At 49.2% G+C, this 11580-nt stretch overlaps 3 protein-coding genes across 4 annotated transcripts; 2 read left to right on the top strand and 1 right to left on the bottom strand.

Annotated features, from left to right (window-relative positions):
- The first annotated feature begins 13 nt into the window (after nucleotides 1–13).
- Nucleotides 14–2863, top strand: LOC120444143 (protein asteroid). The gene is made up of 3 exons (XM_039623711.2): nucleotides 14–660; nucleotides 717–1157; nucleotides 1214–2863. Exons 1-3 carry the CDS (start codon nucleotides 127–129, stop codon nucleotides 2807–2809), a joined length of 2571 nt encoding a protein of 856 aa, XP_039479645.1. The 5' UTR covers nucleotides 14–126; the 3' UTR covers nucleotides 2810–2863.
- Nucleotides 2864–3027: 164 nt separating this feature from the next.
- Nucleotides 3028–5317, top strand: LOC120447996 (cysteine protease ATG4B). Of its 2 annotated transcripts, none has more exons than XM_039629708.2 (5): nucleotides 3028–3529; nucleotides 3679–4021; nucleotides 4084–4163; nucleotides 4227–4772; nucleotides 4869–5317. In XM_039629708.2, the coding sequence occupies exons 1-5, from the start codon at nucleotides 3346–3348 to the stop codon at nucleotides 4946–4948; spliced, it is 1233 nt and encodes a 410-aa protein (XP_039485642.1). In that variant the 5' UTR covers nucleotides 3028–3345; the 3' UTR covers nucleotides 4949–5317. The 2 variants fall into 2 exon arrangements, with proteins under 2 accessions (XP_039485642.1, XP_039485632.1); XM_039629698.2 differs by having other exon boundaries at nucleotides 3029–3529; nucleotides 4866–5317.
- Nucleotides 5318–5449: 132 nt separating this feature from the next.
- On the bottom strand, nucleotides 5450–10224 carry LOC120447986 (serine/threonine-protein kinase SIK3). Its single transcript, XM_039629686.2, has 7 exons — nucleotides 9874–10224; nucleotides 8053–8152; nucleotides 7875–7992; nucleotides 7664–7820; nucleotides 7325–7433; nucleotides 7011–7253; nucleotides 5450–6948 (listed from the first exon to the last, which is right to left on the bottom strand). Exons 3-7 carry the CDS (start codon nucleotides 7928–7930, stop codon nucleotides 6134–6136), a joined length of 1380 nt encoding a protein of 459 aa, XP_039485620.1. The 5' UTR covers nucleotides 7931–7992; nucleotides 8053–8152; nucleotides 9874–10224; the 3' UTR covers nucleotides 5450–6133.
- Nucleotides 10225–11580: the final 1356 nt, after the last annotated feature.

Below are 11580 nucleotides of genomic sequence, written 5' to 3' on the forward strand. Positions count from 1 at the left end.
AATCGATGTTTACACCGATAGTATCGCACTCCCAACGAAAGTCACTATTAGCACGCTTTTGAAGTTTGCGGAAAAAAAGAAAATAGGAAAGCGCGAAAAAGCAGCGGATCAGCAAGGACCGGCGAAATGGGAGTCCGTGGTCTAACCAGTTACATAGCGCAGCGCGCGGAGATCTACCTGAAGCCCCACGAGCTGCACTCCACAGCGCTGGTCATCGATGGCGACAACCTGTCCTGCAATCTGTACAAGGATGTGACCGGGAGCTACTCCGCTTTCGGCGGGGACTACGACGACTTCTACCGCGCCGTGGTGCAGTTCTTCCAGGTGCTGGCCGAGTGCAACATTCGGCCCTATGTCCTCATGGACGGCGGGTACGAGGAGCGCAAGCTGAGGACCGTGAGCACCCGGCTGCGGAACAAGATTTCCGTGATCAAGAAGATAAACCCCAATGCCTCCATCACGCTGTTTCCCCTGCACCTCAAAGAGGTGTTCGTGGATGCAGTGCGCGATTGCGGCGTCCCGGTGATGAGGTGCGTCTTTGAGGCGGATGACGAGCTGGCTGCTCTGGCCAGGAAACTCAACTGCCCAGTGCTCTCCTACGACTCGGATTTCTACATCCACAACGTCAAGTACATCCCGCTGATCACGCTGACTGTTAAGGTAAAGCATACATTATCTGCATCCCAGCATATATTAAACGATTCCATTTGCCGCAGGTGCTCACCAAACAGGTAAAGGACCAGAACAACAGCAACCAGAAGGACAACCGGGATCTACGACGTTGCGAGGCCAAGCATGTGGAGAAGCGCACCAGGGCCAACAAGATTCTGGCTGGTATTCAAACCACAGAGCAGACAGCATCCCCGAAAGGGAATTCCAAGACCTACAAGTACCTCGACTGCTGCATCTACCGGGTGTCCCATCTCTGCGGACGAGGAACTCTGAGTCCCGAAAAGCTACCGCTTTTTGCCGCCCTCCTGGGCAACGACTATATTGCCCGCAGCGCGTTCAAGAACTTTTTTGCCTCGGGAATGGGCAAAGCAGGACGAAGCCGCAAACTGAAGCTCCAACAGAAGCGCATACAGGTTATCCTCACCTGGCTGAAGGAGGAAACTGCGGAGTCTGCCTTGGCTAAAGTGCTATCTAGACTGAAAAAGGTTCGTTTGCTTGAGATATCTATGTCCGAATTATACCGAAAGTAATAATCTTGCAGAACCAACGAGATTCACTGGTGTCCCAAGTGAATGCAGCCATTTCTGGTTACTCCAATGAGTTATGCCACGCCTATGATTTCTTCGAAGAGCACTACGAGAATGCTTTTCCGTACGTAGAACCCGTCAGCGAAGAGGAATGCAGTGACGATGAAAATTCGGTAAGCGGCGATGAAAACATATCAGAAGTGGAAGACGGCGACGATCAGGAGGAAGCTGAGAACCAAGATGAGGAGCAGCAGGAAGAAGCACAAGGCGAAAATCAAGAGGCTTGTTCTGGTGACGATGTGGAGGAGGAAGAGGAAACGGATGAAGGTCTTGAGTTGGAAGTGGAAGACAAAACCCTACTCTTCCCACAATGGTTTCTGGACAAACTATACCCCGCTCACCTGCCCCGCTGCCTCGTGGACCTTATGCACCTGCGCAAATACATCAACAACCCACAAATCGAGCACTTTCCCTTCCACGACTCCAATGAATTGGCCCTACCTATCCTGAACTACGTCTTCGCTCTTCTCCATCACGTAAAGGGTGAGGAAACTGAGCCACAATTGGATACGGAGGATTCGACAGTGCCCTATCTCACCTACCTCACTAGAGTTCTTCGAGTGACCAACGTGAGGTATGTCAAGATGCCCATTGAAAAGAAGCCTGCCTATGCGTTTGATCCTCTTTCGCCGGATGCCAGGCATCTAAGAGCTGTATTCGAAGACAATGCTCCTCATGCGAAGACGGATAAGTTGTTCAGTAAGCTCGATCAGCTGCCGGAGGATCTGAGGCTGTACTTTCTGGCTATAATCTACTGGCTACATCGTTCTGAGCACTGTGACTTGCTGCATCTGCACTCGCTTATCCTCAGTTTGGTTGTCTTACGAACCATCGACGTGAAAATCCCTGCTGAAAGAGAGGTTAAAGCATTTCACAAGAGATTTGGCAAGACACTGAAGGCAGAGCGAGCAGTGAGAAATAAGGAAGCTGCCGAGGGAATCAAGCGCGGCATCAAACCCGCTCTGCTAGAGCTTTCTGTTCCTGAGCGGATGACTCATGTACCGAAGTCCGACTGCTATTTAACACAGGAACGCCTGCTGCCGCATTTTCATATGCAGGAGATCTTCAAGAAGAAGTTCGACTTGTACTCCACCACGGTTATCCACGCATTTGCCGAGTTTCAGGCTGTGGTTTATCAACTCAATGGGCTCAATTCTCTTTTGGATTTCCCGCTTCTGAGCCCAAGGATGAATCAGCTTTATTGCGGCGCTTTCCTCTACAACATTTACGATGTACTAAGAAATCGTGCTGATGTCCGCTACCATGTTGAGAACTTTCTGCTGCCCGACTCCAAGATGATGTTCGATTTCTATTGCTATTTGTACGACTGGTGCGCGGAGTTTATACCATCTTGGAAGCGATTAGAGGTGGACCCGACGGCGGTGAAGGCGATACAAAAGAAGCGATTGAAGAAGCAGCGCCAGGCGGCCAGGAAAGTGGAGTTGAAGGAGTCCATCGCGGATCCCAATGCGGAAATGGTCAAGGATGCGGATCCGGAAAACGACTTTTTCGACTTGAACAACAAATTCTGCGCGCTCAAGGTAGCGTAGCTAATTTGTAAATCTGCTGGTGCAATTTTTCAGTTTCAACAATGTTACTGAATCATACTTTGTTTATAAAATTAATAAATAATAATGAAATATTCAAAAATTTGTTTTTCCCAACATATTTCCTTAACATTTTGGTAAAGTACTGTTATTTCCTATGTTATTCCCATGTTTAGTGCAACGTTCGGTATTTTTGCGCCGTAAAATACCTTATCAGATACGGTCATACTAACAGCTACGTCACTGCGTTGTAATCAACAAAAAAAGGAAAATAAACGAAGCCAAACGAGCCGCAGACTGATCAAATGCTGGTTATCGCATAGTTTGTAATCAGCGCCCGTCACTGCCAACAACAAATGAAAGCCCTGTGACCTCGGGCCAGAAGCAGGAGCATTGCCGTTGCTGCCAGCGAAAACAAAGGCCAAAACAAAGGCGCAGCCAAAAAACAAAACGTCATTGGAAGGCAATTAACCCGCAGACGAGCAGCTGAGGCCCTGGTGTCCGCACCCTTCTCCTTCTGCCAGCGCACCGGGCAGTAGATGCTGGTTGGGCTCAGCGACCAGCTAGCGCGGATCATGGAGAGCGTCTTCGAGGCGTACTTGGGCCCAGACAGCGTCCTCGCCAGCGCCGTTGGCCAGGCGGTGGGCAGCGGAGAGCCGGAGGACATTCCCCGCAGGAACACCGATGTCTGGGTTCTGGGAAAGAAGTACAACGCCATACAGGGTAAGAAGAGGCCTTCTGGATTGGTGTCATATGGGTACCGATCTAGCATATTGGTCAGGATGAGTCATACGGGGTTACCCGTTTGTCATCGATAAGCCCATCATGGATGGATAATCAACATAAATTAAAAACTCCCTTTCCTCTTACAGAGCTGGAGCTCATCCGACGCGACATTCAGTCCCGGCTGTGGTGCACATACCGCCACGGGTTTTCGCCGTTGGGAGAAGTCCAGCTCACCACGGACAAGGGCTGGGGCTGCATGCTGCGCTGTGGTCAGATGGTTCTCGCCCAGGCCCTGATCGATCTACATTTGGGACGCGACTGGTTCTGGACGTCGGACTGCCGTGATGCCACCTACCTCAAGATTGTTAACCGTTTTGAAGACGTGAGGAATAGCTACTACTCCATACACCAGATCGCCCAGATGGGAGAGACCCAGAACAAAGCGGTAGGCGAGTGGCTGGGACCGAATACAGTAGCCCAGATTCTCAAGTAAGACCACAACATTGTGCTTAATATGATGGATAACTGGGCTAATCAATTGGTCATTACAGAAAACTAGTGCGCTTCGATGACTGGAGCTCTCTGGCGATTCACGTGGCCATGGATAGCACAGTGGTATTGGATGACGTATGTAAGTGTGATAAGTGATCTGAATTTCTCGAAAATTTCCCTAACAAGATGGCACACCTTGTAGATTCGTCATGTCGCGAAGGAGGCTCATGGAAGCCACTGCTTCTCATAATCCCCCTGCGCCTGGGCATCACAGACATTAACCCGCTTTACGTGCCTGCCTTAAAGCGCTGCCTTGAACTAGAGAGTAGTTGTGGCATGATCGGAGGTCGACCAAACCAGGCTCTGTACTTCTTGGGCTACGTGGATGATGAGGTTCTCTACCTAGATCCCCATACAACGCAAAGAACGGGCGTCGTGGGGCAGAAGACAGCTGCGGCAGAACAGGACTACGACGAGACCTACCATCAAAAGCATGCTGCTCGCCTCAGCTTCTCCGCCATGGACCCCTCGCTGGCTGTTTGTTTCCTCTGCAAGACCAGTGATAGTTTCGAGGCCCTGTTAACCAAGTTGAAGGAGGAGGTGCTCAGCCTCTGCTCGCCGGCTCTCTTCGAGATCAGCCAAGCACGTGCCGTCGATTGGGACACCACGGAGGACATCGACTGGCCCACCATGCCGGATATCGATTGGCCCGCGGGCACCTCGGATTCGGACTCCTTTGCCATAGTTGGTAAGTTCAGCTGAAAGTGCCTAAATCGCAGCCTGAATCAACAGTCCGCAATTCCACTCTGATTTCACTCAATAAATCCACTCAATTTTCCAGAAGAGAGCGGTAGGGACAGCGACGCCGGCTGTAGCGGCGCCAGTGGCAGCGGCAAAAAGCCCAGTGAGAGCACCGCCATTTGAGAGGACGCCGTCGGAGCGCCTGCGCCGCACCAGAACAGATGAAGCCCAGCCAGGCGAAAGTGGAGCACCCGAAGAGATGGTGGACGAGGAGAAGAAGCGAGTGGGGCGAGAGGTCGAGCCCCCTGCAGATGCTGCGAATGCAATAAACTAAGGCTAAAGTGCATAATTAGACGAGTGGTTGAGATTTAGATTTTAGTATGTTTACGATTTGTACGAATGCGGTTCTTAGCGATTCATAATGCTGCTTTATTGTACGCGATTGACTCCACGGGAGACAATTTGGCAAACACACACACAGAGCGACACTTACAGACACACACCGCTTTTTGATGATCAATTAAACATTTTTATGCAACGTTGTACATTGAAGACTCGATGAGATCGAGGCAATCGCCTTAGCCCAGTGTGTATTTATATGTTTGTAATCGTAATATTCATTTTCCTTTCGTATATTCGTCTGTATATGCTCAAAAATGGACCAACAACTAAATACATAATACTTGGACTATATGTATATATCTATATATATGTATATATCAACTTTGCTATCCGCCTCTGGACTCAACGGCTGGACAAACTCAAGCTACACGAACCAAGGAACTTTCTCGAATGAGTAACCAAGATGAGGATGTAGGAAACTACGTTAACAACAAACACGCGGCTACGCAGCTGGAAAATTGACACTAATTGGGCTTGACCTCTGGTCTTCCGGGCTAATTCCCGCAGAAAGGCAAACTGGGATTTGCAGATCAAAGTATCCACTTCTCCTACAATTTGCATCTGACCAATTTTTTCTATAAGTGACCCATTTTTGTTGCTTGCTCTTCAAATGCATTAAAATTTAGCATTTCATCCCTCCTTTTTTTGGATATTCAGGGTAAATTCTGTATTGTATTCACTATAAACTTTTCTAATCTCAATTTGATGGTTCCAAATCAAGCACTGGGAACACACACAACAATCTTGGATATGGAAAGCTGATTAAAATGGACTAGCCTCTAGAAAGGAGGGACTTTTGAGCTACTTTTTGTTAATCCATCTTGGTGTTCTTTGAACTTTAGTTTCCTTTCAAAAACGCAAAGTGGCTGAGAAACCCCCAGTTTGCCTTTCCCATCGGGGAACCCATCAAGGACCCAGTAGAACCAGGAGAGTAATATGAACATTCAACAACTATTTTCGGATGCCTTAGAGTATGCAGCACGATCTCTCAATCCGCTTCTCCGCCTTGGGCTCGCTGTGCAGGGCCATCTCCACGTGCTTGCGTGCCAGCCAGGACTGCTTCTGCAACCGATTGACCACGATCCTGTAGGCGCCGATGATGTCGGAGCGGGGTCCACTCTGCCTGGCGTTGATCAGCATCTCAGAGGTCAGGCCCAGCTCGGCCAGGATCTGCCGCGCCTCGAACTCCAGTGCACCCAGCTGGCTCAGATCCTCGGTGCTCGTGGGCAGCATGACGCAGCTGCCCGTCTCCGCATCGTAGTTCTTGAACAGGGGACAATCGTCGGCCACCTCCACGTTCCACGGATTGATCTTGGCCGAGCCGCACTGTCCACCGTTGGCCAGCTGCTTCTCCGGTTCCGTTTCCATGGGCGTGACCTTCTTCTTGAGGCTGCCACAGAACATGTATCTCCTGGCTGGACGCTTTGCCTGCTCGGTGGCCTGTGGCTCCTTCAGCTGACTTGATGCCGGCGCCAAAAGTTCGTGACCCATCTCGATCGGTTGCAGGAAGTTCTGCACAAACATCTCGTCCTGCTGCCTGGTGTTCATGCTGATGGCCGGCTTCTTGACCACCTCCGCATAGCGATCCCTTAGTGAGGCGGACTTCCGCAGCCGATGGGACTTGCTGCGCACCCAGAAGATGGACCTCTTGACCGGCTTGCTGTGCTGGTTGATCTCCCACTGCATCAGGTCTGCGCTTAGCTTGGGACAGGTCACAAACTGGCTGTTCAGCATGTCGTCGATGGTTGGCCGCTGGGCGGGTATGTGGATCAGGATGCGTTCTAAATGGGATATTGGTTATAACCATAGTTTTATTTATTATCTATTACTTATTATTACTTACGTATAAGTCTTATGCAGGGCAAGCTGAGCTGACCGGGCAGCAGATAGTCGCCCTTCAGGATGGCCGCTTTCAGGCCGGGAATCGTGGGTGCCCGGAAGGGCATGTTTCCGACCACCATGAAGTAGAGCAGGATGCCCAGGGCCCACACATCCACGGGTGCTCCAATGTAGTGGTCATCGGAGAAGAGCTCGGGGGCCGCATACGGCGGGGATCCGCAGAACGTGTCGAGCTTTTGATTGGCACCTGTCAATGCGAATGAAATCGAATGAAATTGATTAGATGGCCGACGAAGCGAACTGGTTGTTCACCCGTACCATTGATGAGTTGGGTGCTGAAACCGAAGTCGGCCAGCTTGAGGCGATCCTCGGAGAGGAGCAGGACATTCTCCGCCTTGATGTCCCGATGCACGTAGCCCAGACTGTGCTGCAAGTGCGAATCAATTCAATTAATTTCGCAGAAGAAAATATCAATAATTAATTGCATATTATAAACACGCATGCAAATTAATATTAAATAGGCCATAAATCTCTCTGTGAAAGGTTTAACATGAATTATGACCAGTTGGCAATATTGATTTTTGGTTGAGATACAATTAAATTATATTTGCCACCATTAATTTGGTCGTTTCTGTAGTAATTGTATGATGGACTTACCATATGTTTGACTGCCAGGAGGAGCTGCTTCAGCAGCGGAGCCGCATGAATCTCCCTCAGTGGACCGCCTTGGGTGATGTGGTTGTACAGCTCGCCACCGCGAATCCACTCGGTGACCAGGTAGACCCGGCCCAGAGTTTCAACCACCTCGAAAAGCCTGCAATATGGAAATTATAGGATTCACATAAATAGAGCTGAGATTCCTTCGCACCTCAGTATATTTGGATGGTGAACACACTCGAGAGTGGCTATCTCGCTGGACAGCATTCGCAGCGCCTTGGCATCGAGTCCGGCCCGATCCAGGTCCACCACCTTAATGGCCACTTTGTCTGTAGGTCGTTATGATTTTGGTTAATTTCTAATCTGAATGAGGTCCTCCTGCGACTTACCACGCGTCAGCTGGTGGACAGCGAGTTTCACTTTGGAGAAGTTGCCGCGTCCGATGTCGCCACAGAATCTGTAGAGGCCAATGCGACGGCCGATGGTTACCTGTTTCGGAATAGTTAATATAGTACCAGTTCCTTCTTTGTGCTCTCAATCCACTAGAGAAACTAATAGAAATTCTAGCTGCGCTTTCATCAAACTGATGTTGAAAGTCGCAGCACTTCCGGAACAGTTTCGTCAGGGACAAGGCTCTTGGTCTAAGGTTAAGTAATCCGAGGCAGCGATTATTTGATACGCCAAAGTACACATGTTCCAGCAATTAACATTGACCGCTCCTGTAATTTATGCACTCGGAGCACCCGGAGCCTTCCGTTCAAGAATTCTTGGTATTGCAATTAGCCAAGGTCAAGTGCGGCACTCTTTTTGTTAATGTAATTTGAACTGTGCACTGCACTTGACGTTGACGTTGCCGCTGCCGCTGCTTTTGGCTTGTTGCTCGCCATTCCTTTCAGCTCTTGGCTTTCGCGGTGTTTTTTGCTCGTTAATCCACCTTTGAGCCATCGAGAGGGGCCAGCGGGGCGAGCGGGCGCTAATTAAGGAACGCAACGCGGCGTATACGTAATGCGGATAGCTTGCGTTCGGTCACACGCGCATTCTGCATCGCAAGCCCCAAATAGGCGGCGAACGAGCTCACACAAAGACAGCAAATCCGCGGGGGCACTGGCAAAAAATCGAAGCAACTTTTTGCTAAAAACAAATACTACAAGTACAAAGCTTGAGATATTAATAATCACATACGGTGCCTCAATTATGCATGGTTTTTGTTTTGCAAAAGTTTTTTTAGACTGAGATTAAAATACCCAAGGTGTGTGCATTTTTTTCAGTGTACCACCACAACGCCGCTGCTGCACAAGCAAATTAGCCTTGAACCCATGCATAATTGCAGCGCCGCAGCAGAGGGTTTGTGTATTAGCTAACACACCCACACACGCGCAGGGGCGGGGCACACCTACACGGAACATGGAACATGGCCCAAGAACAACAAGCGACAATAACCTGGCTTTCGCTGTGACGTCAGAGTGTTGGGGTAACCCCCGCTTTTGCTGCACTGAAAACGCACTTGTTTATGAAATACAATTCATCATGCACAAGGACACGCGAATCTGGCACAATAAGTTGGCGACACAATGCGAGTATAAACTCAGCCATAACAATTTGCAGCTCTCACGGATGCAACACCACACAGGATGCGCAGGATATTTGCTTTTTACGGCACTTGGCTGCTTGGCATGGGAAAATTATCTAAGCGCCATTTCATGCTGGGTGTGAACAATTTTCCAGCTACCTCATTTATTGGCACTAATTTTGATTGGGCTGTAACATAAAAATGCACTTCATTTAAATGGAATTTATTTAACTACAGAAATCTGTTTATCTTGTACGAAGCATATCACGTATACGACGTGTTGTCCCTGCTTGACTATGAATCAAATCATAACGTTCGCTTATATATTCCCTTACCCGTTTCTCTCCTAACTCCTAACGCCGTAACTCCAATTTACTCGAAATTTATTTCAAAAGTTGGTCTGCCACCGCGCGGCATGACTAATGGCGGGGGTAATTGACATTAACCGAGCCATTGCGGCCACGCGGCGAACAGGAACACCTACAAATGCACAGGTGAATGGCTGCCAGTGGGCTAGTGGGCTAGTCGGCAAGTGGGGTAGTGGGCCACCCAGCTGGAGACGAGAGTTGGATACGAGTTGGAGACTCGGAGACCCCTTGATTTCGAAATCGCCGCCACAGGCATTTCAATTTGCACTCACCTCGTGGCCGCAGCGCGGATCGCATTGCAGCGCCTTGGTGAGCCGCTGGTAGGGCGGAGTGGGCGGGGGCGGCTGACAAATTGTCAGGGGCGTCGTCGTCTTCGTCGGGGGGGGCAGCGTCGTCAGCGGGGGGGGCGCCGACGTCACCTTCACAGTGGCTGAGCTGCGCAGCTCCTTGGTATCCACGGCTGCCGTTTTGCTGCTTTCGCTTCCTGGGAATCGAGTTCCTGATTGGGCTGGCAACTTGTTGGTCCTGTTGGTCCTGTTGGTCCTGTTGGTTCTTCCTTGGCTTTGTCCTTTTTGTTGGCGTGCCTCCCTCGGTTCTGGGCCAACTCGCGTGTAATTACAGAACGGCAGGTCTTAGGGCAGTCTTACATTATTAAATGCTGTGTCTGCAAACACTTTTGCGACAAGGGGGCCACTGAAAGTTGGTAAGTGAAGGAGAAGAGTTAAGCCAAGTTGATTTCTGTTGCTCGGCGGTGAGCGTCTTATTCTATTTGATGGTAGCATTTCCAAGAAATGCATATATTGTGCTTGTAAGTGGACTTAGCTGAAGTTGCATAAAAGTAGGCAATATTTAATACATTTCATTTCAAATAAAACTCACCCCATAATCAGCTCAAAACTAACCCACATTATAGCGATATTTTTGGTAATTACCAGAACATGTACGGTATTTATAGGTGGCCTTAATGAGTTTCGCTCAGAGGAAACGCCTGTGGGTCATTAATTTCCCATTTCCATCAGCAGAAATATTGCTTATGAACACAGATTCGGGGTCCAAGTAACAACTTGGTAAGCGACTTCGATGATGGATATTCCGTGAACCATAAATTAGAATAATTAAATGCAACATGGTCAGAATATTTTGAGTTCGCTTTGCGCTTATGAAACCCTCGTAAAAAATGTTGCTGGCCAAATATAATGAACGTTTGTCGGAGGGCCAGGAAAACGGGAAACTTTCGGCTGTACTGTAATCGATATCGGTTGGGGGTTTAACTTAACTAGTGGCAGTCCGGCGGAGGAAAACAGATTTCCAATAAGCGAATAAGCAATTCTCCAATAATTCAATGAGGAACCGAGCGCGCATCCTTCAGCAGGAGTAGCAGCAGGAGCAGCGGGGCAAAAGTTAACTGGAAGTAATTACGTAAATGGATTTTCTTTCCTTTTTCATTCTCTGCTCAAATTTCCTGCACGTCGTCTCGAATAAAATACAAAAATGGCAAACACTGTGCAGGGATCGAGGGATCGGGCCATAATGTTTATACAGCAATCGACAGGGCCAATCCCAGTCCCAGTCCCAGTCCCAACCCGCTTCAACCAGACAGGAAGTTGGCCAGGAAGGAAGCGAGCAAAGGCGCAGCGTTTGAGCCCGAGTGCGAAACTCGACCGGCAGGCGACAAGGCGTTACAAGGATAACGATTTATATACAGATGCGGTGTGCCAGTGGGCCCGCATACCGCGTACGCATAACTTGTACATACATCTCAAGCGTAAGCACTTGAAATTATTTTAAAAGCCGCAGGACTGGCCCAACTTTCTTGCCAAGTTGGCGACGGGCGATGCCATCTTCTGATTGACTGACGGCCACCAGGACGCCCAGGATGTGCGTGAAAGCACAGCCAAGGACAAAATAATAGTATTCGAATAACTCGTTACAGTTGGAGCCAGGAATTGTTTAATTCCTCTGCGGATGAGTGATGTTCA

The sequence above is a fragment of the Drosophila santomea genome, chromosome 2L (genome assembly GCF_016746245.2).
Source record: "Drosophila santomea strain STO CAGO 1482 chromosome 2L, Prin_Dsan_1.1, whole genome shotgun sequence".
NCBI classification, from domain to species: Eukaryota; Metazoa; Arthropoda; class Insecta; order Diptera; family Drosophilidae; genus Drosophila; species Drosophila santomea.